We start from the raw sequence: 27615 nt of genomic DNA, 5'->3' as shown, positions 1-27615 counted from the left end.
TTTATCTGCTTATTGTACATCATTGGTGCAACTGCATGTTGATTTTTAATGAGATTAGTAGGTGCAATATATCAAATAACCAAATGGGGGCAGCAGTATGTTTTTGACACGAGTTTGACTTCGTAAATTCTCTTCTCCTTGCTTCTTTGTTTATAGCAGAAGGAAGTGAAGTCATATTTTTTTTTTTTTTAGATTTCCCCCTAGTCATCGTTGCTCCCAGTTTTACACTATCACTCTCAGTCATAACATATATTATCTTCCTTCACTGGTTCTCTTTTTAACTTTGCAATTATGCCTTTGGAAAACCTGGAGGAAGAGGGTTTACCTAAAAACCCCAATCTGAGAATAGCTCAGCTGAAGTTTCTTCTGTCTCTGGACGATCACAAACACGACGCTAAAGTAAAGAGCGAGCTGATGGAGGCCATCAAACAGAACAGTGAGCACATTCACTTAGACATGCTGCCTATTTAATACATATTTTGCTGGAGTATTGCAAAATATTTGCAACCGTATAATTGTGCTGCCCCTCTTTGTGTTACGTTAGCTGACAGGCTAAATCATGTAGCATACTAGCTTATTAGCTGCTAAAGTGCAGTTGGAGTGTAGATTTTGGATTGCTTCGGGTTTTATGGTATGTAATTTACTTTCCCCCGCTATTAAAACGTGTTCGTTAATTTCCTGGTGATAGAATGAGTCTAGAATGTACTTGTCATGATCTAGATCAGTTGATAATGCTCATTCTGGATTTTCTTCTATCTAACAAAGCTACATATTCAACTAATCAGCTCTTTAGGAAGGTGCTCCATTACATGTATTGTGTGTTATTTTAGCGAAACACCTAAAATGTGCAGTTTTGGGGTTCTCAAAGGGGTAGGGTTGATAAACACTGAAACATGATCATGTTCTCTTGGCCTGTTTTGTAGATATGGCACCGTATTACGAAGCCCTGTGCAAAGAGTTGAAATGGCAGGGGGACATGGATCTGTTAAGTAAGATGAAGAAATCCAACGAGGATGAACTGAAACGGCTGGATGATGTTTTGGAAGATGCTGAGAAGAACCTTGGAGAAAGTGAGATCAGGGATGCCATGATGGCCAAAGCTGAATACCTCATACGCATTGGTGACAAGGTGAGAATCATACAAAAGTAGATGCTCACACAAACAGAAATAAATAGGGGTTTTTTTTCTTCCTTTTAAGTGATATATTATTTTGTGAATGGTAGCCGTAACAGAAACAAAACTTGTGGTTGTAAGTGAAAATAAAAAGCTAATAGAACGCAACAGTCTGGTTCCAGAAGTAAAAATCCAATTAATTTATCCCATAGACGTAGGTGGTTTGACCAAAATCTTATTTCACATTATGAGTAATTCTGTATCACAATAACGATATAGGCCAAAAATATTGGAACCCTTGGTAAATATGAGCAAAATCTGCGTTGTTTATCATTTTGATCTTTCATTAAAAAAGTCACAAAAATCTAACCTTTAATTGAAGTAAAACAATTGAAAGAGGGGAAATATCTCAATATTAAATACATATTTTTAAATACATACGTTGGCCACAATGATTGGCACTCCTAGAAATTCAATGTAAAAATTCAAGTGTAAAAGATATAATATATTCCCATTCCATATAAAAATCCATATTGTTTGTTATTAACAGTTTTTATTGATTCCATCCACAAGACGAAATCAATTATATTCGTTAAACCACTCCCCACGAACATCCCCCCCTGACACAAACAGGCACTACAGTAGTCACTTACAATTAAAAATATACTTTCAAAAAAACAAGAAAGCACATACACATCAAGCTAAATATAAAAAAATTCCTCTCCACTGCCCCTCCCTGAGAACCCTCCAAAAAAGCCATATATATCCACCCCACTTCCAATCAAACAAATCCCATTTTCCACTTGGACAATTTGTCTACCAACCATAACTTTTTAAGTGACTTTCCCCAAAATTAATGACCACCCCATCACCTATGAGTCAGAGTCTGGGGCAAAATGAAAATTGAGTGTGCAATATGTCTCACGCAATATGTCTCACACAAATGTCTGAACCCTCAACCAAAATTCTTGGATCTTTACACATCCCCAAAAAACATGGGTTGTTTCCCCATCTTCTGATTGGCATCGCCAGTAAGTGGGTGTGTCTTTAAGACCAAGCCTATACAATCTAGAAGGTGTCAAATAGAATCGATGCTAAATCATAAATTGCATCAGACGCACCCTTGAATCTCTAGATGTAGACTTAAAGTTTTTTTAGAATCCAAGCCCACACTTCCTCCTCCAATACCAAGTTTAAATCGTTCTCCCATTATCTCTTGAGAGAAACTCCGTCCCCCAGACTTTTAATTAACAGGGAGTAATACACTGATGCCTCATGACCTGTTCCAAATGCAGTAATCACCACTTCTAAAGTATCTGCGACTTTTTGGGGCAGTATGTTACTCCCAAAAATTGTACAGAGCAGGTGATGCAGCTGTAAATACCTAAAGAACAGAGATCTGGGAATCCTGAAATGTTGAACCATATTTTCAAAAGATCTCAACACTCCACTCTCATATAGGTCGCAAAGTGTATTAACCTCCCTCACAATCCCCTCTGACCAGCAGAAATGGGGCTTATTAATACATAAATTTGGGTTCAGCCATATGCTCGAGGCAACATTTAAATAAATGTCTGAATTAAAAACTCCGGACACTTTTGACCATGCGGCGTGCAAATGCGAGATAACGGGGTGTGACTTAACTTCTCCAGTTACTTTAATAGAAAGGCTTTCCAATGGCAAAATAGGGGCAAGAACATCCTGTTCAATTAAAAAAACAGAGATGGGCTCTCTCAGGTGGAAGAGACCAATGAGCCAAATTTCTGATACCAAATGCATAATAATAAAACAAAGTCTTGGGTAGGCCAAGTCCAACTTTGTCAATCGACCTATGTAAATTATTGAAATGTAATCCGGAATGTTTACCATTCCAAATGAAGGACTTTGCTATGCTATAAAATTTCTTGAAATAAGAGAGGGGGACATCTACAGGGAGAGATTGAAGCAGGTAGTTAAATCTTGGAATACAATTCCTTTTAATAACATTAACATTCCCAATCATAGATACACTTAATAAAGCCCACCTGCCCACATCACTCTGCATTATATATCTAGCCAAAAACCTTCCTGCTTTGTCCCCCGACTCCTAAGACATTATGAATGACTGTCTTGCCCTGAATAGACAAAACTCCACCTTCCGTGACAAAATAGCATTATATCTGTATTTCTATCGGGTTAATTCTCTGAGGCCATCAGACGACATTCTGCACTTCAGCTCTGCCTTGGCCCTTTTAATATTCCCTCTCAACTTCACAAGTTCTCGTGCTTTGGATTTTGTAATTAATGAGGCATACTGTATGATCCGACCCCTAAGAACCGCTTTAAGTGCCTCCCAAGCCATGCACACAGAGGATACTAAGGACCAGTTACGCTCCAAAATGCGCCCCAATTCTAGCTTGGTGGCTAGCAGGTTAACATTTAATTCCCTCTCCAATGACTCCAGATAATCAATCCGTTTCTCAACATCCGCAACTCTTGTAACCAATTCAGAGAATTTAATCTCCATGGCAGTGATCGATCAAAGTATTGCAGCATGATCTTCCAAGTCAGCAACTACCTTTGCCAGTATCACCAACATGCTCGTCTCTCAAATTGAGTCCCCGGTCTGCGGCCCTTAAGGGGATCGGCTTGAGCACGTAAGTGTCTGATAATGTATCCAGAGCCTGAGGATTTTGACATATTGTCTTCAAAGAACAGGTATGGAACAGAGTGTATCGAGTCTCACTGGTTTATGACACAAAAAATATTAAAAACTAGCAAAGTGCACAGAGCTCGTCATTCACACATCTGACCCTCGCATGGTGCCACACGACTCCCCATATTTTAAGTTTTTTAGTGCACCTGGGTGTCTAGGAACATGAAATTGTTCAGCCATTACTTCCTGTTTCACAGGGGTGTAAATATGAGGTAACACACAGGCCAAATTCCCTTAATCATCAATCACAGTGGGTTTGACTAAAGAATATAGTTCTGATGTGCGGCAAAAGGTTATTGAGCTTCAAAAATGGGAAGTGGCTATAAGAAAATACCCATTTCCAACATCAGGGCAATAATTAAGATGTTCCAATCAACTGGAGATTGGAGATAAGAATTGTCCTGGAAAAGGACGTGTGTCTATATTGTCCCACCCACTGTGAGGAGGATGGTTCAAGTGGCCAAAGAATCTCCAAGAATCACAGCTGGAGAATTGCAGGAATTAATGGGGTCTTGATGTCAAAGTATAAAAAAAAAAAAGAAAATCTGACATCAAAAGTTGTTTGGGAGGGTTTCAAGAAGAAAAGCCTCTGCTCTCATCCAACAAACTGAAACATCTTCAGTTTGCTAGACACTACTGGAACTTCAAATACTTCTGGGTTCTATGGTCAGATGAAACAAAAAAAGAGCTTTTTGGCAGCAAACACCAGAGATGGGTTTGGCATTCACTGAGATGAAGTACTCAATGCCCAAGGTTAGATGTGGTGCTGCATCTTGAATGTTGTGGGGCTGTTTTCTGCCAGAGGTCCTGGAAATCTAGGATACATGGCATAATTGACTATCAAATATCAACAGATACAAAATAAAAACCTAACTGCCTCTGCCAGAAAGCTTAAAATGGGCCAAAATGTTGGCTCTTCCAGCAGCACAATGATCCAAAACAAACATCAGAATCAACACAAAAATGGTTCACTGACCACAAAGTCAAGGTTCTGCCATGGCCATTCCAGTCCCCTGACTTGAACCCCATAAAAAATGTGTGGGGTGAACTGAAGAAGGTCCAGCAACATAGACCTCAGAATTTGACGGATCTGTAGAGATTCTGTTTGGAGGAATAATCTCAGATCCCTTGCCAGTTGTTCTCCAACCTCATTAGGCATTATAAGAGAAGAACTCAGAAATGTTATCTTGGCAAAGGGAGGTTGCAAAAATAATTAAATAAAAGGGTGCCAATTATGGCAAAAGTTTATTGAGCTTGGCCAATGCATTTTGGAGAAAAATATTTATTTAATAATTAAATATTTCAATTGTTTTACTTCAATTAAAGGTTAGATTTTTATGAATTTTTTGAATGAAGGATCAAAGCTAAACAATGCAGATTTGTTTTCACATCCTTCTTTGCGCATATTTTCCAAGGGTGCCAATATTTTGGCCACTAGTGTACACTCACCTAAAGGATTATTAGGAACACCATACTAATACTGTGTTTGACCCCCTTTCGCCTTCAGAACTGCCTTAATTCTACGTGGCATTGATTCAACAAGGTGCTGAAAGCATTCTTTAGAAATGTTGGCCCATATTGATAGGATAGCATCTTGCAGTTGATGGAGATTTGTGGGATGCACATCCAGGGCACGAAGCTCCCGTTCCACCACATCCCAAAGATGCTCTATTGGGTTGAGATCTGGTGACTGTGGGGGCCATTTTAGTACAGTGAACTCATTGTCATGTTCAAGAAACCAATTTGAAATGATTCAAGCTTTGTGACATGGTGCATTATCCTGCTGGAAGTAGCCATCAGAGGATGGGTACATGGTGGCCATAAAGGGATGGACATGGTCAGAAACAATGCTCAGGTAGGCCGTGGCATTTAAACGATGCCCAATTGGCACTAAGGGGCCTAAAGTGTGCCAAGAAAACATCCCCCACACCATTACACCACCACCACCAGCCTGCACAGTGGTAACAAGGCATGATGGATCCATGTTCTCATTCTGTTTACGCCAAATTCTGACTCTACCATCTGAATGTCTCAACAGAAATCGAGACTCATCAGAAATCGAGACTCATCAGACCAGGCAACATTTTTCCAGTCTTCCACTGTCCAATTTTGGTGAGCTCTTGCAAATTGTAGCCTCTTTTTCCTATTTGTAGTGGAGATGAGTGGTACCCGGTGGGGTCTTCTGCTGTTGTAGCCCATCCGCCTCAAGGTTTTGCGTGTTGTGGCTTCACAAATGCTTTGCTGCATACCTCGGTTGTAACGAGTGGTTATTTCAGACAAAGTTGCTCTTCTATCAGCTTGAATCAGTCGGCCCATTCTTCTCTGACCTCTAGCATCAACAAAGCATTTTCGCCCACAGGACTGCCGCATACTGGATGTTTTTCCCTTTTCACACCATTCTTTGTAAACCCTAGAAATGGTTGTGCGTGAAAATCCCAGTAACTGAGCAGATTGTGAAATACTCAGACCGGCCCGTCTGGCACCAACAACCATGCCACGCTCAAAACTGCTTAAATCACCTTTCTTTCCCAATCTGACATTCAGTTTGGAGTTCAGGAGATTGTCTTGACTAGGACAACACCCCTAAATGCATTGAAGCAACTGCCATGTGATTGGTTGATTAGATAATTGCATTAATGAGAAATGCATTATCGTCATGCAAACCACAGATGTCAATCTTGTTTTAATAACAAGCTCCTCTTCATTTTCTTCACCTGTTTGGGAGTCATCCTGTCCTGTGGAGATTTCTTTCTCCATTTAGGTTTTTCCTGGGTAAAAAATTATTGCGTAGTGCGAATGATCCTGCTCTGAACTGTCCTGTCTCCGGAGCCCAAAATATCAGAAAGCCTACTGGATTCATGCACACTTCGGAGCTCCAGAGACACAGTCACGTGAAACATTCTTGTGTCAGATGAGAAGAATATTTAGCACTTTTAAAGCACCAAACACGTGATGAAGCTTATTAAATTCGCTTGGGCAGCCACAGAAAACTTTTCAATGCCAGAAAGACCCTGTCCATGTTTTTTCAATTCTCTCAGTCTCGCATGAAGCCCTGCCCACTAATAATTAAGCCTACGCTGCACACATGGATATTTAGATACCACAATGTACACGATATAGCAAATTCTCTAGCGACTGACTCTTTATATCATCAAATCACCCAGTCCTACATTGACAAATTTATTTTCAATTATGACTTAAAAACCTTAAGACAGACCTACTGTGTGAGCTACGAGGTTGTTCATCATCCTATATGCTTCCCTTGAAGCCATCTGTCTGCGTTATTTCAACTTCATTGTTTAAAAATCCTGTTTGATAGTGGAATTAATGGTAATCAACTACATTAAGGTACAGCAGAGAAAGATCCACCATTCAGAGAACTGTGGCCAACAAAATCCATGAAACATGCCTTGGAGCAACCACCCACTCCCATGACACTGTTTATGATGTAATCGAGTTGGTCTCCATTCACCCTTAATCTGCATATATATTTGTACATATCAGAATATTTAGCAAAAGACTTAAAATATTTTGTTTCTATACTTGTAATCAACAACCTAAATTCAGTAGTTTTATATACATAGCTATTCAGTCTAATTCACTATGGGTTCCCTCAGGATTTTCCTATGTATTCTTATATTGGGGTTTTTGAACAAATGTGTAAAGTAAGGTCAGTGGTAAACATTACTTGATGACACGTCAGGGTTTGGTTCTACTACATTCATTTCACAGTCATACCGAAACTATTCAATGACATCATTTTCAATGCTTCATGGGATTGTAGTCCGTGCCTTCATGAAAGACGGTACTAAGAACGCAGCCTTGTACCTTTTGTCTTTGTCCGATTTTAGACTTTTTTTCTTCAAAACAAAGTTTGTGATGTCGTGATTCTCCTCTGAGCTCTCTTTTGTGAAGGACTTTTTAAAAAGTCTATGGAAGAATACGGATTGAATATTGAAAAAACTTCCGGAACACAGATGCCTGAAAAAGTAGCCTTAGCATTTTCATGCCGTGCATTCTCTCTGCATTTTCCTATGGGTTTTTGTAATGGCAGTTTTTGATTTGTGAGTAAAAATATAAGCATACCAAAGTAGTGATTACATAAGTGATTGGACATCACTTATGATTTCAAGAAAAACTGTAGTAGAATTTATTATATTAGAACAGTGTTTCCCAACCACTTTGCTATGCCACACTAGTGTGCCATGAAAGATTGTCAGGTGTTTCGTGGAAAATTAACAAATTCCACGAAATAATATATATATTTTTTTTATAATCTGAAAGGTCCTGTGACTTATAGTCCAAAGTGTTTTATATACATAATACGTAACTGATGTAGGCTGGTCAAACGTGCACCAAAACAAATCAGAATCAGTATGAGCTTTATTGCAAAGTATGCTTACACATACAAGGAATTTGTCTTGGTGAGAGAAGCTGGTCTGTGGTTACATTAAGACTTTTATTTTACAACATAAATTACACACAGTCATACCCCAAATGTGAATTTTGAAGCCGCCATGTTTTTTTGTTGTTGTTGTTTTTTTTTTAAGGGTTTTGCTAACAATTTGCTAGATAAGAACTACTAAGGTTCACGTCCTTACCTAGCTACCCGTTAGCAACATAATGTATTTTTTTAAATACAGTGGCTTCAAAATGTTAAATTTATGTTGAAGAACAAAACATATCTTTGAGTAATGTTTACCACAGACCTTTTTTTAACATAAAATGTAAAACCCCCATTGTAAAACCCATAGAAAATTCCCAAAAGCGAAGCTGAGGAGACAAGAGGCTGTTTTTTTGAAGGGATGTCTATGGAGGAGAGGCTTCTTGACTCTGATTAATCTGCTTTTCTGAGAAAGCAGTCCATCACTTAATGAATTAAACACTTGTACATTAATCTTCCATATATTTTACACCAAATAATTGTTTTATAGTGAATGATGTGTGAAGTTTACGACAATAAAATTGTGATTTTGCAACAGGTAGGTATCAGTTTACGGCCCTCACCTTTCATTTGTATGGTATCCGCCAATGGTGACTTACTGACGTAACACGCAATTAACCATTACGCTCTCTCCTATGGTAAAAATGTGGAGGTTCATATCTTAGTATAGAAGTTCTCTGCTGAGATTACCCATGGCGAATTAGTCTGCCGGGTTCGCCTATTAATTGACGTCACAGCTCTATTTACCCATACTGATTTATGTATTTTAATTTGTGCTATTTTTTTTATAATTTGCTTACACCTGTGCTTATCTCTTCATTCTGCTTATCTGCTTCACAAGTATTTCCATTGTTAATATTTCTTTCTTTGTTGGTTAGGAAGGGGCATTGACTGCTTTCAGGAAGACCTATGACAAGACGGTTGCACTTGGCCATCGCTTAGATATTGTCTTTTATCTGCTGAGGATCGGCCTGTTTTATATGGACAACGACCTCATCACCCGCAACACAGAGAAAGCCAAAAGGTACAGTTAAAATCAGTGTAGAGCACATTCTTATTTCAAAATTAACCTCTTAAACATAACATGGCCTGATACAGTAACTCTGGGTATATTAGCTTGGTTGTGATTTGTCCTTTAACAGTTTCTCATTTTGCTTTCAGCCTGATTGAAGAGGGTGGTGACTGGGACAGGAGGAATCGCCTGAAGGTGTATCAGGGCCTGTACTGTGTGGCCATTCGGGATTTCAAGCAGGCAGCAGAGCTCTTTCTAGACACCGTCTCAACATTCACCTCGTATGAGCTTATGGATTACAAGACTTTTGTCACATACACTGTGTATGTGTGTATGATCGCACTGAAGAGGCCGGACCTCAGAGAGAAGGTATAATCTGGGCTAAATGTTGCACTTGTGTACCTGTTTCATAGCATTTAAAGGATTATTCCGGTTCAATACAGTTAAATCGACAGCATTTGTGGCATAATATTTATTACCATGAAAATTTATTTTGACTTCGACTTTTCTTAAAAAAAGGAAAGGAATAAATCTGGGTTAGAGTAAGGCACTTACAATGAAAGTGAATTTGGCCAATCAGTAAATGTTACAGTAGCTACTCACCGTTTCTGAGTATACTGGAGAGGAAGTCTGTGACCACCATCTGCGCCCCTGGCCTGTGGACCACCTTGAACTTAAATAGCTAAAGAGCCAGATACCACTGGGTGATCCGCGATGGTATCTTGATTAGTTTTGGAGCCATTGGAGTGGGGCGTGATCTGAACAAAGGTTGAAGGCACACCCCAACAAGTAGTACTGGAGAGTGAGGACAGCCCACTTAATGGCAAAACACTGTTTTTCAGTGGTGCTATACTTAGTCTCCCTCAGTGAGAGCTTGCGACTAATGTACAGCACCAACTGTTCCTCCCCCTCTAACACCTGCAAAAGCAGTCTGTCTGTAAAATGAAAGGGAGAGAGAATTCGGGTGAATGTAAAAGTGGTCCGCCACAGAGTGCAGCTTTCACCTGCATGAACGTCTTTTGACACTGCTCCGTCCACTGGATCTGGTTCTCCCTTTTAGTGAGATCCTTCTGCAGACTGGTGGTGGCAGAATTATTAGGGACAATCCTTCTATATGAGCCAGCCAGCCCCAGGAAATGTCTCACCTCCTTTTTGGTCTTGGGCAAGTGGACCCAAGTGGATCCCCAGATACAGTACCTCCACCTGTCCAATTGCACACTTTTTGGTGTTTGCCATGAGTCCCGCTCATCGCAGCAACCTCAGAACAGCTCTCACATGCTCCATGTGCCGCTGCCAATCATTACTATATATAATGATGTCATCCAGATAGGCAGCAGCGTAAGCAGAATGTGGTCCGAGGGCTCGGCCCATAAGGCGCTGTAGCATCTACCAATAACCCTTTGTCAAATTCAGTGTCGAGTAAAAGCGAGCTGTGCCCAACTGAACAAGAAACTCATCAATACGAGGCATTGGGTATGCATCAAATTTAGGAACCACATTGACTTTTCTATAATCCACACAGAATCGTACTGACCCTTCACTCTTAGGTACTAGAACGACCAGGCTGGACCAATCATTGTGGGATTCTTCTATTAATCCCATATCGAGCATTGCGAACCATTTTTTTCTGGTGTTCGGGAAGCTGGTAAGGACGAGTGCGTACCATTACCCCAGGTGTCGTCTCGATGTGGTGCTCTATGAGATTTGTGCGCCCAGGCAGAGGCAAGAACACGTCTAAAAATTATTTTTGCAACTCGTGTGGCTTGAGACAGCGAGAGGTGGTCTCCACAAGGGACCTGGGTGATATGATGGACTTTTAACTTCTCTGTCCCGAGCTCTCCAGATTTACATCCCGCCCCTGTCCATAATTTCAGGAGGTTGAGATGGTATATTTGAAGTGCGCCACTTCTGTCTGTTCGCCTTAACTCTTAATTGAGATCTCCTACACATCATGTGATCTCAAAGGGCCCTTGTCACTTGGTGAGCAATTTAGAGCTCTATTTTATGAGTAATACAAGCACTTTGTCTCCCAGTGCAAATTCTGGTAGCCGAGTGCCCGTCATACAGTTAGCTTTGATGTTCTTGAGCTTAGAGCAAGTTTTCCTGTGTTAGTTGACCCAAGGTGTGGAGTTTTGCTCTAAGATCAAGAATGTACTGAATTTCATTTTTACTGTTTGAAGCTCCCTCCTCCCAAGCTTCCCACAGGTTTTCAAGCACACCACGCGGTCAACGCCCATACAGCAGCTCGAATGGGAAAAACCCTGTGGGGGTTTGCGGGACCTCTCGAACTGCATATAACGGGATTGAGCCACTTGCCCCAATTCCTAGCACCCTCATGAACAAACTGCGAATGAATAATTTTCAGAGTTTAGCAAATCCTTCCACCAACCCATCTGTCTGTGGGTGGTAAACACTGGTGCGATTTAATACCCAGCAATTCATATAGTTTGCATAGTGTCTGTGACGTGAACGTAGTGCCCTGATAAGTGAGGATTTCTTTTGGAATCCACACTCGGGAGATTATTCTGAAGAGTGTCTCCGCAACACTACGTGCTGAGATGTTGCGCAGAGGTGTTGCTTCCGGATATTGCATTGCATAATCTACCAGAACCAATACAAACAATGCTCACGTGCTATCTGCTCCCCTCAGGTCCATTCCAATTCTTTTGAAGTGGACCTTGCTTAACGGGAGGGGTTGCAATGGTGCTCTTAATCTCCTGCGAACATTCCCGCTTATACCCGGCCAATGAAAACGGACCATTAGTCGGTTCAGTGTATTTTCCTGCCCTTCTTTGGCTGGAGCTGAGCTGTAGCCCATCAATAACTTTCTCAAGGCATGCCTGAGGGTTTCATCTCACGACTGCTCCAGAGGGAAATCCCCTAAGGACAGAGGGGCCAAATCCTCACCCTACCTTACGTCATCCTGACGTGGAGCTAATGAAGACAGCTCAGCAAGATCCCCTGCCAAGGCATCGCACATCTCGTATCTAATAATTTTCTCGCAGGACCCATCCACACATATTCCCTTTTAAATTCTGGCCAATTAGTTCCCAAATTAGTGGATGGGTGAGGCGTGAACTTAACACTGCCTCCACTCTATTATGTTTTCCCCTCAAAATTTAATAATGAGTGCCACTACAGGATAATTGTAAATATCCCCATGCACACACATCTCACATTCACCCTTTTACCTGTGCCTTGTCTTGAAACAATGGTGTATATCTGATTGCAGCCAGTATCCACCAAGGCTTGAGGTGTATTCCCCTTGACACTCACCAGTATTCTGTACACTCCGGCTTGATCGGGGGCAGCCCGCGGAGTGTCGGAGACCCAGACCAATGTTCCCACTGTGATCAACACTCCGGCTTGATCGGGGGCAGCCCGCGGAGTGTCGGAGACCCAGACCAATGTTCCCACTGTGACAGCGGGGTCGGCCAACTGATGGGGAGAGCAAAAAAGTGCACCGGTGGCATTGAAAACCGCCGGCTTTGGCGGGACATTTCCGTGCTCCGGAGTAGGCTGGAAAAAAGGGGCAGAGTGAGAGGGGGGAAAGAGAGAGAGTGGGAGGGCTCTTTCATAGTCTGATATGCCAACATATGGTCCTCAGCCAGTTGGACGGCCTCCTCCAGCAACGCCAAGCAGTGGCACTGGACCCACTCCTTTCCCTTCGGCAGGTGATGGATAAGGTGTTCCAGCACCCTTACCGCTTTCTCTCTCTCCAGATGAACGCTCGACCATGCCCCCGCCGCCACAATCACTTTTACAACTTCGTTGCATGACGATGTAATGTCAACAATGCCTAAACAACTAAAAATCACGATTTAAACAATTACAGCTCAAACAATAAGTGCTTTTATAAAATTATAAACCTCACATTTCTGTTTAAACCCTCCAGAAATGTACCCCATTCAATTTTATTTTAAGTGACTCACTGTAACCTTGATTTTTTAATTTTTTTTATATAAAGAACATGACGGATGAGTTTAAACTTTTTTGTGGTTATCATCAGTATGCCACAAATGCTGTCGACTGAACTTGTTTTTAAAATGGAATATTCCATGTTAAGTTCTTGCTTTACGCCGGAATCTTATAAAATGCTGCTGTTTTCCTGTCAGTCTTTTGCCAGTAGCTTCATCTTGGAGTTTTTGAAATTGGATCACACTTTGAAATCTGATCTTTTCTCAGGTTATTAAAGGTTCAGAGATCTTGGAGGTATTGCACAGTTTACCTGCTATTCGTCAGTACCTCTTCTCTCTCTATGAGTGCCGTTATTCTGTATTCTTCCAGTCATTGGGTAAATATAATAATATAGTAGACCTGTTTTACACCTCAAGAATTGAATGGTACTTTTGAAGTTTTTTTTAAAATTAATACTCCACCCTCTTCTAATGTGTTAAATTTTATTTTTATTAATTTGCAGTGTTAACATGCCGAGTGCTTATCGAATTCAGCCCTTCTGTCACTGTTAAAAAATGTGTTGGTAAAAAGATCCATCTGTTTCTATCTAACAGCTCGAGTGGAACAAGAAATGAAGCAAGACTGGTTGTTTGCTCCTCATTACCGTTACTATGTTCGAGAGATGCGCATACTGGCCTACAGCCAGCTACTAGAATCCTACCGCTCCCTCACACTGGGATACATGGCTGAGGCTTTCGGAGTCAGCACAGAATTCATCGACCAGTACGCTCACAGATTCATATATACATTTAAACCAGACCAAAAGAATCAAAAGAATTTGGACCGCACTCCTTAGCCAAGGAGGATGCTTTATAACTTCTATTTCTATTTGGTCTTTTTCTCTCTCAAGGGAACTCTCGCGATTCATTGCTGCAGGACGTTTACATTGCAAGATCGACAAAGTCAATGAGATTGTGGAAACCAACAGGTGAATACCCAAGCGTTCAAATGTTAGTCTTTATCATGCCTCACATTTATGATAAATCGACTATATTTTCTGTCTTTTTCCAGACCTGATAGTAAGAACTGGCAGTACCAAGAAACCATCAAGAAGGGAGATCTCCTGCTCAACAGAGTGCAGAAGCTGTCTAGAGTGATTAACATGTAGTCCTGCATGTTGTGGCTTACCGATACATTTTCTTGCAAAACCTGACTTTTGTTTTATGTACAGTATATAATAAAACTGAATTGAAGAAAACCATTTGTATTTGAGAGAGTGAAAAGAATGGAGTCTGACACATATTTTTCTTATAAATAACTGTATAAATTATTTTTTTTATATTTACAGAAACTTGTTACAAAACAAATATACTATACAATCTTTTCTTTAAATATTAAGTAAATCTACCCTACTGTGTTTGTTCATGAATTACATAGCAGCCAACACACAAAAGTCCAGCTGATTTTGAATATGCGTACAAAAAAAAAAAAAATTTCAAAATATACACACTTGTACATTGTTTATATATAGAGGCGTCTTCCCCAAAAAGCAAACTGCGCTAATCTTTGATTCACATTCCAAATCTGTGGTGTTTTAAACATCTTCACAGAGCTCTAATCATATGAAAACAGTGGAGTTACAATTTCAAGGTAAACAGTACATTTATCTGCCTAAATCATAGACTTCAAGCCACAATGTCCCATTTTTTTCCACAAAAATATCAATACCTCTGACTTTGAACATTTCTGTCGAGTACTCAAAGTCGTAAAACAATACAAGGGACAGAAAGCTTGTATCGTGTCATTGTCAGTTGATACTCTGCCATGCACTTTCCATCCCAGCCTGTGTCAACTTACTGCTCTACTTAAAGAGGAAAAGGGCAACAAATGAGATTCCTAGGCAGGTTTTAAAAAAGCAAGTTTCTAAACACTTATTTAACATTCAAGTACTGTGAAAAAATGTCACATGAAATAATCTTTGCCTTAACAGTCGAAGAGAAACTAATTCAGGCACTTTCTCTTTTTTGTCAAGAGTTTAAAGAAATGTTAATTAATATTACAATGTTTGGCAACAGTGGTGCGACCAATTTTGCACTGTACAACTGTTAGAACAAATGTCTTGTTCCCTAGTCCCTCACCCAGTTGACGTCCAACTACAAAATACATCAGACAGACTTAACGTCATTTTCAGTTGAACAGGCCATTTTATCACATTCTCTGACCACTTTGTTTCAGATGGCAAGGCATCAAAAAAAAAAAAAGGACTCCATATATGTGTGTGTGTGTGGTGTAGATGATTTCCCACGGCTGTGGAAACAATCTGTCCAAGGTTACTCGGCATATGACTAACAAGAAGCTATTTTGATAGGGGTGTATTGCATTATCAGCTTGGCAGTGAACCACTTCTAATAATCTTAGAATGTTTCCATTTATTAAATAAATAATAATGATCTCAATTGTACCAAAAATCGTTTAAGAAAATGCCTGTGCAAAAATACATCTCAATATGTACAATTCTTTAACAAAATATGTATTCTGAAATAGGGAAATTTCAAATATTTGTTTTCGGTTTTTGTGTATGAAAAAAGCCAAAGGAAAAAATCGTGCTCTAATTCTCAGCAATGATTGCTGACTGACATCAGTGGCATTAAGGAATTTACAGGAGATTTAAAGAGCCCTAACTAACGCAACAAATTCCAGCTGAAATCTTTAGTACAAGTGGATACTCCATGAAGATCAACTCAATGAAAAAACTATATTGCCTTTTAAGTTGACAAGCCCACAATGAAAATGTAACTCATATCAGAACATCCAGCTACTAACCTCTTTAGGGTATTGAATAACAAAAGTTTGTGTTGGAACAATACATGTTGCTGGGATAAATCCAGCAGGAACGTTCAGTTGCAGTATAAGGTAGTGGTTTTTAACTTCTTGAGATAGTGATGACTACAGCACATCTTTTGAAGTATTTCCTGCAATACAGGATGCATGTGTCTCACAGTATTGAGTGTCATGTAGATGTTTCTTCCATTGCTGAGATGACAGAAGTGTCAGTGCAATGTTGGTCTTTTTGAGATTGAAACAGCACAAAATGAACCCCATGCCACAGGCATTAACACTGTAACATGAGGAGACTCTCCTACATTCTTTTTGAAGCAATCTTTTCTGCTGCTTTTAGTACATATACATTTCAACACATGCTGCTTTAGTGCTACGATCAGTAATTGGAGGAGGTTGAAACATCACCTGGTGTCTATCTTTTTTTATTCCAGCAAAAGTTTTTTTTTTTTTGCATGTGCTAAAAGCTTTACTAAAGCAAGCCCTTAATATACCTAAAACTGAACGTTTGTGATGAGACTCTCCCCAAGGCAAGCATATGTCTTTAAAGGAATAGTTCACTCAAAAAAGAGAATTTTCTCATAATTTACTCACCCTCATGCCATCCGAGATGTTTATGACTTTCTTTCTTCTGCTGAAAACAAACAAAGATTTTTAGAAAAATATCTCAGCTCTGTAGGTCCTCACAATGCAAGTGAATGGTGAGCAAAACATGCGGTCCAAAAAACATATAAAAGCACCATAAAAGTAATCCACAGGACTCCAGTGGTTACATCCATATCTTCAGATGATAGGTGTGGATGAGAAACAGAAAAATACTTAATAATAATTACTTTCCTATAAATTGTATTTCCTGCCTAGTAGGTGGCGAAATGCAAAAAGAATGTGAATAACCAATAACAATAGAAGAATCTAAAAATGGACATTTATAGTAAAAAGAGTACTTAAATATTGATTTGTTTCTCACCCACACTTATCATTTTGCTTCTGAAGATACCGATTTAACATTGGTGTCATATGGATTACTTTTATGCTGCTCTTTGGACCTTCAAGGATCTGGTCACCATTCACTTGCACTGTATAAACCTTCAGAGCTGAGATATTCTTTTAAAAATCTTTGTTTGTGTTCTGCAGATCAAACAAAGACATACACATCTGGGATGGCATGGGAGTAAATGATGGGAGAATTTTCATTTTTGGGTAAACTAGTGAACTTTAAGAGGATTACAGTGTTTTCTCAAGTTTATTTGGAGCTTCAGGAGACAACGTTTTCTTGGCTACTAACATAAACCTGAAAAACATTAAAATCTCTAATAAATGAATGTGGTTAAAACAATTGCTTTAGCCAATGCAAGGTGTTCAAGTTCAATTCTAGGTTAAATTTTCTTGCAAGAAAGTAGGCCAAAGTAACCATAACCTTTCTCTGAAATAAGTCTCAAGGTACTTCAAAGTCCCTTGAAAAATATTATCTCAATTCAAGGTTTTAGGTTTTTTAGTTTTATTTATTATTTTTTTCAGGTATTATGTGTCATGATGAATCCTGAATGGTACTTTGTTCTATTTGCTATATATTTGCTAGTTTTTAAGCCTGTAAACAAAATGTGGTCTGAAGAAATTTGAAAAATTCTTATTTGCATAATCTTTAAGTTTAGGTTGCTTATTTTCAAAACTCCACTCCTGTCTTCAGTGGGCACAGCTTGAACATCTTATTCAGCCTGCCAGTGAGAGAGCAAGCAATCATGTATTATGTTTAACTTTAGTTGATTGTGTTTCTATGCAGGAACTGTTGATGTTTCCTTGCTCTCCTGTACACTTCCTCCAAGACACAGTTCAGGCAGCGTAGGATTTAAGTTTCCAGTATTCTGGTATCACACACTTGCATTCATTAGTCCACATACTCAAGCTAAATTGCCCGTGTAGTACATCGCTCCAATGCTTAGTAGTGTTGGTGAGGCTACGTACCAGCCCAAATCTGTACCTTTGCACCCCAACAGAAGTACTCGAGCTGGGCAGATCTTGCTCTACACAGCAGGCATTGTACCAAATGTTGCATTGTATAGATTAATAATAACCTCTGACAAGAGAACTAGATCTCTCTGGCTTATTATCCTATACCCACAGAGTGCCCCTGCATGGCTTTGAGAGGAAATCCCCATGAAGGGCATCAATGGGCCACCCAGTGTGCATTCCACCCTGAGGATTGTAGGAAGAGTAAGAGAAAAAGAAGGCCTTGTGCAGACACTGCAGAGTGGCATGAGGGGGCCGAAGGAGCTCTGGGTCCAGCCTACTGCTCAGCACGCTCAGAGCTTCCACACCTGTGTCAGGGACGAGCCTTTGTCTGGAAAATAAGTACAAAAATGTAAGCTTGTGTAGGAGATACAATATTACTCATTATACATTAAACAATAAAACCATAGATACACAAACCTGATGAATGAGAGAATTGTTGGAAAGCCCCGTGGGTCCAGGTATAGAGCGAGCGTTTTTGCTGTGGATGTTGTTGATTGATGGAGACTTGGCTATTTTGGGCCTGCCAGGACCCTGTCCTCCTCCCCCTCCTGTTCCAGATGCTGTGGAAGTCATAACAAAGTTTCACTTCAATAACAGCAAACACAGCAAATAATAATTATGTAAAGTTTACAAAAGACTTTGAGTTTATAGGGCAGCTAGGATTTTTTTAAGAAGATGTGAATTCAGAAAAAGAGAGATTTATCAGCAGCCAGCCTGTCAGTTCTGCATGATGTTAGTTCAGTTTTTAAATCAACCATTACTGAAAAAAGTTTGAAAATCAATTGAGCAGGGATTCAATTTAAACTGAAATGAAACAGAAACTGAACACTAAACTTAAACAAAACCTGGCTTAATACTAAACCGATGCGAAACAGTGTCAGAATTGACATTAGGATTGGGAAAGAACAACCAGTTCTTGTACAGAACCAGTTCTATTTTTTTGGACCTGAATGATTTTGATGAATTTGAGTTCTGTTAATGTTCCTGAATGTGGAATTTTCTGCCGATGTGGAAAAAACATCATACTAAAATACTTAAGATAGGGTAAATTAGTGTCAGTGCTGCCACTCTCCTGAATCTATAATGCAAAAACGCAGCCCAACCGAGAGCATTTCACTCGAATTTGCGAGCCGCTGAAAAAGTAGTGATATCCGGCGCAACAATCAAAGACAATCATCTAGCACATGTTTACATAGAAAAACAATTACAAAACAAAATATACAAATGCAAAAAAGGCATCTTCAATGAAGAATGTGAGGTATTTTATGTTTGCAACTGTGCGTCATAGGAAATGTATTGTCAACATTTTATAATAACTTGAATAATATTAACAAGCACTGTACTATTAATTAACAGATTAATAGTGTAGTCTGATTTCCGAAAGAATGCTACTCATGAGTTAAAATTAATTAAAATATACTTGAAATCAGTCGATGTTACTGAATTAATCTTACATTTGTCATTACTACTCGAAATGAAACAAACTGTGTAACGTAATGCTATACTGTTTTACGGAATATTCCGGGTTCAATTCAAGTTAAGCTCAAACTGACAGCATTTGTGGTATGATGTTGATTACCACAAATATTTATTTAGACTTAACCCTCCTTTTCTTAAAAAAATTCATAAATATAAATATAAAATATCTAGGTTACAGTGAGGCACTTACAATGGAAGTTATGGAGTCTGGATAATGAGTGAAATAAGTCAGCACATTTTTGGTTTGTTTAAAATTGTTATTTAATATATAGTATAGGATGCATTTTTGTATTGCATTTATGCCTTTAAAAAGTAAATTGTATTTTTTTTCATTCTGATTTCTTATATTTGCTCTGTCGAAATCGGAAATATCATTTGGCAACAGGCTGCTGAGGGCAGTAAATTGAATTTCATATTTCCAAATAATTCTTCCTCAAAAGTACTAAAACAATCATTAATGGTACCATTGGAACCGGAATCATGAAAGAAAGGAATCTAAATCGGAACAAATGAAACCAATAAAATAAAAAATAAACCAAAAAGAACCAGAAACTGGATCATAACTACACTGAAATGAACAAAGAAACTTGATTAAAATCTGGATTGATTCTGATTATGGACCTGTGTTGTTGAGGCTACTTGAGCCAGGCGAGCCCTTCCTCCTTTTGGCTTCCAGGCGTGCATCTCCGTGGTGATCGCTGCTCTGGTGAATGAATGGGCCGAGGGAGAGGGTGGAGTCGCTGCTGTTCATAACCACGCTCATTCGCTTAATAGACTCTGCCGGGCTTCCTGAAGGAGGACCACGCCCTGCCGACTCCTGCTTTAAACTCAAAGAGTTGGCCCTGCCTGGTGTGGAGTTTACCCCCACACTGTACACCCCACTGTGGGATGAAGATGAAAATGATGATGAAGATGAAGTTGGAGTAGAGGCAAGAGTAGTGTGGTACGTGCTCCCCAGGATGCCCGAGTTTACAGCACAGTTCTTCTTTAAAGAGGAAGAGGAGGAAGTTTCAGAGGTGTAAGTGCTGTGCAAGGTTACCAGGGAGCTGTTTTTTCGCTTTTTACCAGAACTGAGGCTACTGCTCCCGCTACTGCTGACACTAGCACTGCTATTAGTGCTGCCCTTGATGATAGAGTTATTTAGGCTGGAGGATAGCTCCCTCACCCTGAAAGATTTTGTTCCAGATCTGGATTTGAGGGGTCGGTTGGAGCCCAGAGAGGGGAGCGAGGATGAGTGGGCTGAAGGCATCTGGGGTGATGAGGCAGACACTTGTCTAGACATGCCACTGTAGGCGGGCTGCTCGGTGGTGGAGGCTTGCTGAGAAGAGCGGGCATTCAGGGTAGTGCCGTATGACAGGACTGGCTTGCTGTCATAGGGTGGTGGTGAGGACAGGCTGTGAAAGCCTGTGGAAATGGAGGAGGATGAAGAGAAAGAGTGGGAGTTTGTGCTTGCCCGGTGAGAGGCTGTTTGTGTTGTTGAAGAGTTCTCCAATACCAGAGGAATTTTTCTAGAGAGTAAAACAAAAAATGACAATAAGGTAATCGCTAAGAAATTCACTGTATTCTTTAGAAAAACGGATACAATACAGATGTGGGTAGACTACATCAGTGTTTCCCACAGCACCATCAGAAAGGCTCAAGTACTCTTTGATTGACACAAATCCAAGATGTGTAACCACAAATCCACCATGTGTAAGTCTAAATAAAATAAAACATTAACACTGATATTATAATATCCCTTATGTATATAAAAAAAAAATTAAAAGGTGAAGTTGCCTGTTATGACGTTTATTCATCAACAACAAAACTGGACCATTTGAGCAGTGAAACTCGCAATTAGAACAGATAGCGTTAATTACACAGGGGACCTTAAAACTTTTGAAACATTGTTATCCATTATTTTGGTAGTTAGTATATACTGAAATCACTGAAACCACAGTGCTGGTTTCTTCTATTTTTGTGTATTTTTCATAATAAATTGTTTTAGATCTTCAAACGAGATATAACATAAAACAAAGGCAACCTAAGTAATTTTTTTATTGAAGCAAAACCTTTATCCAACAAACTGACCCCTTTAGCTTAATAGCTGGTTGTGCCGGGGCCTGGGTAGCTCAGCACGTAAAGACACTGACTTCCACACCTGGAGTAGCAAGTTCGAATCCAGGGCATGCTGAGTGACTCCAGTCAGGCTTCCTAAGCAACCAATTGGCCCGGTTGCTAGGGTGGGTAGTCGCGTAGGGTTAATCTCCTCGTGGTCGCTACAATGTGGTTCTCATTCTAGGTGGGGCACGGTGAGTTGTGCGTGGATGCCGCAAAGAATAGCGTGAGCCTCCACATGTGCTAGATCTCTGAGGTAATGCGCTCAACAAGCCACGTGAAAAGATGCGCGGATTGATTGTCTCAGACAAGGAGGCAACTGAGATTCGATGCGAGTCACTACGCCACCACGAGGACCTACAGTGCATTGTGCATTGGGGATTGGGCATACCAACTTGGGGAGAAAAGTGAAGAACCACCTCCAAACAGTTACACTTTCGACTCAACAGTCTACAGAACATTCTCCCAAAATGTTTAAGGATCATCAAGGTGTGTTTTGGCAAAATTCAGACGAGCCTTAATGTTCTTCTGAGTTAGCAATGGTTTTCATCTCGCAACTCTTCCATGGATGGCATTTTTGGCCAGCGTCTTTCTGATAGTGGAGTCATGAACAGTGAGTGACCTTTATCGATGCGAGAGAGGCCTGCAGTTCCTTGTATGTTGTCCTTGGCTTTTTTGTGACTTCCTGGATGAGTCGTCACTGTGCTCTTGGAAGAATTTTGGAAGATCCACTTCTGGGAATTTTCATTACTGTGCCAAGTTTTTTCCATTTGGAGATAATGGCTCTCACTTTGGATCTTTGGAGTCAAAGAGCTTTTGAAATATCTTTTTAACCCTTCCCAGACTGATGTATTTCAATCAGCTGTTTTCTTCATCGTTATTTGTTTAAACAGAGCTGGCATTAATCTGGCCTGGGTGTGTCTAGTCCATCTGAACCCCATTATGAATGCAGTTTCATAGATTTGGGGAATTAGTAACTAAGGGGGAAAACACTAATTAACACAGGCCCAGTTTTTACTGGATAACTTTTTTGCTTCAATAAATAACATTATCATTAAAAACGTATTTTGTGTTTACTTGGATTAGATTTTCAGTTAGATTTAATTTTTTAAACAATTCAGTATATATACACACACACACACACACACATTTATTTTTTACATGTATAATTACTATTTATACTATTTACAAGTATTTACATTGATATGTAGAACAGATACCAAAACAGTACTGTCATTTAATAATAAAAATACTGGCAGTTTTGTATTGGTTGAGGGCATAACGAGTGGAGCCACACAGTTGCTTTTAGAATTAAATGTTTCTTTTTTTGTTATTTTTTAATAAACAACTAAATGTAAATAGTAAAGGATATAAAGAGACATTATCAATGACAAATGTATTGCGTGGATTTCCAAACTTTTACTCTAAACACGCAGTGAATAGATCTCAGTGCTGAACTTCGCATATTAAAACAACAATCTTGGGATTTTAAGAATCAATATCGAGATCATTAAAATGAGGATCACGATTAATGGAAAATCTATATTTTTACCAAGCCCTAATCCCCGTTAATATTTATTTTAATTCATACATTTTGCTTTAGAGGTTAAACAAAGCGAAATCCAATTATTTTTGTGTATCCCATGGAACCCGCTTATATACACCCAGTTTGGAAACACTGGACTAAATGGCCAAAAGTATGTGGACACTTCCTTCTAATTGACGGGTTTGGCTGTTTGAGCTACACCAATTAATAACAGGTACATAAAAACAAGCATGAAGCCATACCAAAAAATTCAATGACTTTCAATGTGGCACTGTCATAGGATGCCACCAGTAAAATGGTTTACTGTGTCGGTGTGGAAAAACTTTACTAGTCTGCATAAAGCCCAGACCTGAATCACACTGAACACCTTTAGGATGAATTGGATTAACTTCTGCGACCGCACAGGTTGCACTGCCCTAAGGACGGCCCAGAATGGGAGTAGTGTTTCAGTGTCCACATACTTTTGGCCATGTCATGTAGATAGATATGGTATATGAGTAGATACATTTGAGTGGTAACAAATATGTATGCAAATAATGTGTAAAGAAAGAATTAGCAATTAGAAAAGACAATAAAATAATTAGTCTCACTCACTTCCACATTTGTGAGTTGACATGTTTGTCAAACATGGTGGTCAGAACACACCGAACTCGATCCCAGCGCCGGTCAAATGCATAACAACCTCTACCGAACAATCGACTTCCAAAAGTGCAGTACTGGTGAGAAAAACAGAGAACTACAATTTGCATCCTCTGCTGACACTGGTTCACAACATGAATTGTGTATTTATAAAGTCACACCAAACATAAAAACCAATTCAGCCAATAAGATCCAGGTCAACTTGAATCAAAACCTAATAAAGCTGACTCAAAACTTCAGGCCAAATTTGAATAAAAATAAGGCCCTTTATACAACTAACATTTTAAAAGAAGCTTAGTTATAAAAGCTGAAAATAAATATTCATATATTCAGTATGAGTACCGTAATTTCCGGACTATTGAGCGCACCCGAATATAAGCCGCACCCACTGATTTTTAAATAAAATATTATTTTGAACATAAATAAGCCGCACCTGTCTATAAGCCGCAGGTGCCTACCGGTACATTGAAACAAATGAACTTTACTCAGGCTTTAACGAAACACAGCTTGTAACAAAAATAAATAGGCTTTAACGAAACACAGCTTGTAACAAAAATAAATAGGCTTTAGCGAAACACAGCTTGTAACAAAAATAAATAGGCTTTAACGAAACCCGGTGTGGCAGCGGGGGCGTGGTCAATCGCCCGTCCGGGAGAGAAAAGCGGTAAGGGCGCTTACACCTGCGCTAAATTATGTCTAACACCGGTGTCTAATTTCAGTAAGCATGGGGAGAGCGTCATAAAAAGGCAGCAGCCACAGAGCTGAGAGAGTGACACACGTCAGTCTAGTGTTGGCGCATAGAAGAATTGAGAAACTTTATAAAATTGATTGTAAACATTGCTGTGGCCATTAAAAGCCTTACCTGGAAAGTCAAGTGCCCTGCTGAAAACTGTCACACTGGTGCCCGTGTGACAGTTTTCCCAAGAAGGACATGTGAAGCAGGGCACTTGAAATTAGACACCGGTGTTAGACATAATTTAGCGCAGGTGTAAGCGCCCTTACAGCTTTTCTCTCCCGGACGGGCGCTTGACCATGCCCCCGCTGCCACACACGGCTTGTAATAAAACATTTGCAGTAAATAGTAGCCTACCAAGAAAGTCATTGGTCACTATCTTCCTCGTCCTGTGCACTGAATCCACTGAAGTCATCTCCTTCAGTGTCGGAGTTGAATAGCCTCAGATTTAGTTGTATTTTTCATGAGTCAATTCCTCACGCTGCTGTTTCCAACGTCTTATCATCGACTCATTAAGACCAAGCTCCCGTGCAACAGCCAGATCAATCGCCTTCAACTTGAAAGCAGCATCATATGCGTTTCTCCATGTCTTTGCCATGGTGAGGGTGACAAAATTACTACCGTAATCAGAATGATGGGAAGTTTGAGCGCGCTCGATTTAATCTAAACATTTGAAAGCGGGAAAAATCCATATATTAGCCGCGTCATTGTATAAGCCGCGAGGTTCAAAGCGTGGGAAAAAAGTTGCGGCTTATAGTCCGGAAATTACGGTATGTCACTTAGAGCAAGCATTTGAGTCACTTACATAAAAATTTTAATTTGAAGGAATAATTCACCCAAAAATTCTTCAAAATTTTGTTTTTTTTGTTCCACAAAATTATTATAATAAACATTTTGAAGAATTTTCAAACAGGTCTTTTCCACACAACAACATAATTCACTGTTCATAATGATCAAGAGTATTGGTCAGACTCATGAACTTATCATTCTTAGACTTAGAATATATCGCATATGTCATATTGACTACTTTTATGGTGGTCAGGCATGGTTACTGTGTTCTACTGCTGAATGGAAATGATATGCATGAAGATGTTATCTATTTTTTTTGTTCCACAGAAGCAAGCAACCAATACATGTTTGAAACGATATGATATGATTAATGACAGAATTTAAATTTATGGGGGAATTTTTCCTTTAAAATCCCCTAAATGGCCAAAATTGGTCCTCTTTCCAATCAGTGCAAAATAATGTAGAAAACAACACTTTAAGACCACAAGGTTGCTTTTACTTACAGCAGCTGGTCGTGGGTGGTAACCCGAATAATGGCAGTCCAGTTTCTCTGTGCTCTCCTCTCTCTCCTCATTCTCCCCCTCATCGCTGGAGAGACGGCTGGCCTCGGTACTGGCAGGGGCCAGATGAGAATGGTGGGCCTGCTCGTGGGCCATGGCTGGATCTCCTCCACTGTGAGAATAACTGCTGTTTAGTCTAAGATAAAGCAGAGAACCAACAGACCTTTAGTTGGAGGTTCACATTTTCTTCCTCCCAATTAAAGAAGAAAAAATAAATTGGGGATGCACTCATTTCACTACAGCAGGTGTTTTTAAACTGGAGTTGGGGACCCCCCAGAAAACTGCAAGGAGCTGCTAAGGGGCCCGCAGAAAATTTGTGGAAAAAATAAATGTTTTAGTATTTAATAATTCTGCTTTCTTAAGACTTCATAAGATTTTGGAAATCATGAGATAAATCGTGATGTTTTTAATGATTTCGTAATAAGAATACACTGAAGAATAGTTTGTATGTGTGTTGTATTAGCCTTTCACTTGTGATGGAGGAAGATCCTTTTTTGAATTTATTCATATATAAATCAAACCCAGACGGGATGTTAAACTAAAGTTAAGTCAATTGCACTCTTTGTATTGTGGAATTTATCATCATTGAAGCTCAACAAGTGAAATATCAACAATGCGTTAAACACCATCATTTATAGAAATACAAACACTAGCAGGTGACTTTGCACAGGCCAGCAGCATCTTTACTCAAGATTCAGCCATAAAATATGAAAAGTTTTCATATTGTTTAAAATATTAAATCTGAGTTTCAAGTTTGCATTTCCCGTTTGCTTGATGCAGTTTGAGGAAACATAATGTGCAAGTGAGACAACTAAAGATTCACCCAAGATGATAATTACATTATCATTAGACTATTTTTTAATTTTCTTGGAACTGAAAGTGGTTATGTCAGTGTTTCCCTTATATGAATTTAGCAGAGGCACAGCGTTAATTTAATATTTTTGATGCAACATAATGCTTGCCAGCCCTAGTCAACTGTGCGCTTTGTACACTGCAAAAGAGAGCCACCATTCACACACACAAATACACGCACATACTCACAGTGATGTCACCACATAACACATCAAACTCACTTAATTTCATGTGGCCCACAAGCTAATTACTTAAATGTAGGATGGCAGGGGATCGCAACATTTCACTGACCAATCATGTAGAGCTTTATCATCAACTGGACCATTTGTCAACACGGCTTAATGGATAGAGCAGCACGAGCGCAGAGCAGGTGTGGTAATTTGCAGACTGGTCTCAAACAAACAGAATATTTTAAATGCATTTGTGAACCAGTGAGATGCACAGCAGTGGATTGTGAAACCAGTTTGAACATGGTACAGAATTGCCTGTTACAAAACTCCAAATGTCTCGGTGATGAAGCTAGTTAAAACAAACAGCCCCCACATTATAAACGGCACTGACGAAGAAAACAGTAGAAAACATAAATTAGAAGACTTTTCAATTCTCAGATCAGAACACTTACAAAACAGTACCATGGATTTACTATAGTAACACTAACTGTAATGTATTAACTATGGTATTTGTGGCAGAAAAAGTTTCTAAATCTATTTAGACTGCTGTTTATAATTGCAAAAATGCCATAGTTCTTTATATAGAAACCACAGTTGCCAACCATGGTAGTGATAATCCATGTATGGTTTTACCTATGTTACCATGAACTATTACAAATATCATTGTTAAAAATATGGACAATGAGGAAGAACTATGGTACATTTTCATAATTATTATGGACTAAACCATCAGTTTTCCA

General features: G+C 39.4%; 2 protein-coding genes across 2 annotated transcripts in view; one reads left to right on the top strand and one right to left on the bottom strand.

Annotated features, from left to right (window-relative positions):
• Positions 1-181: 181 nt before the first annotated feature.
• Positions 182-14441, top strand: psmd6 (proteasome 26S subunit, non-ATPase 6). Its single transcript, XM_052100916.1, has 8 exons — positions 182-436; positions 924-1129; positions 9132-9277; positions 9415-9634; positions 13451-13559; positions 13777-13945; positions 14073-14150; positions 14234-14441. Exons 1-8 carry the CDS (start codon positions 292-294, stop codon positions 14328-14330), a joined length of 1170 nt encoding a protein of 389 aa, XP_051956876.1. The 5' UTR covers positions 182-291; the 3' UTR covers positions 14331-14441.
• An 83-nt stretch (positions 14442-14524) lies between these two features.
• Positions 14525-27615, bottom strand: part of LOC127625624 (ataxin-7) — a 55579-nt gene continuing 42488 nt past the window's right edge. The window contains exons 10-14 of the mRNA XM_052100911.1: positions 25797-25989; positions 23727-23848; positions 20111-20997; positions 18428-18570; positions 14525-18338 (exon numbers count right to left, since the gene is read on the bottom strand). Of these exons, the coding sequence (XP_051956871.1) occupies positions 18321-18338; positions 18428-18570; positions 20111-20997; positions 23727-23848; positions 25797-25989 (1363 nt within the window). The 3' untranslated portion in view covers positions 14525-18320. The remainder of the gene's footprint in view (positions 18339-18427; positions 18571-20110; positions 20998-23726; positions 23849-25796; positions 25990-27615) is intronic.

This window comes from Xyrauchen texanus, chromosome 32, assembly GCF_025860055.1.
Source record: "Xyrauchen texanus isolate HMW12.3.18 chromosome 32, RBS_HiC_50CHRs, whole genome shotgun sequence".
NCBI classification, from domain to species: Eukaryota; Metazoa; Chordata; class Actinopteri; order Cypriniformes; family Catostomidae; genus Xyrauchen; species Xyrauchen texanus.
The sequence above is the reverse complement of the archived record's forward strand: the minus strand, read 5'-3'. Positions and strand labels throughout refer to the sequence as shown.

Coding starts and splice junctions, on each gene's coding strand:
- psmd6 (XM_052100916.1), top strand. CDS start 292: ATGCCTTTGGAAAACCTGGAGGAAGAGGGTTTACCTAAAAACCCCAAT. Junction 9,278..9,414: donor AACACAGAGAAAGCCAAAAG/GTACAGTTAAAA, acceptor TTTTGCTTTCAG/CCTGATTGAAGAGGGTGGTG. Junction 9,635..13,450: donor GGCCGGACCTCAGAGAGAAG/GTATAATCTGGG, acceptor ATCTTTTCTCAG/GTTATTAAAGGTTCAGAGAT.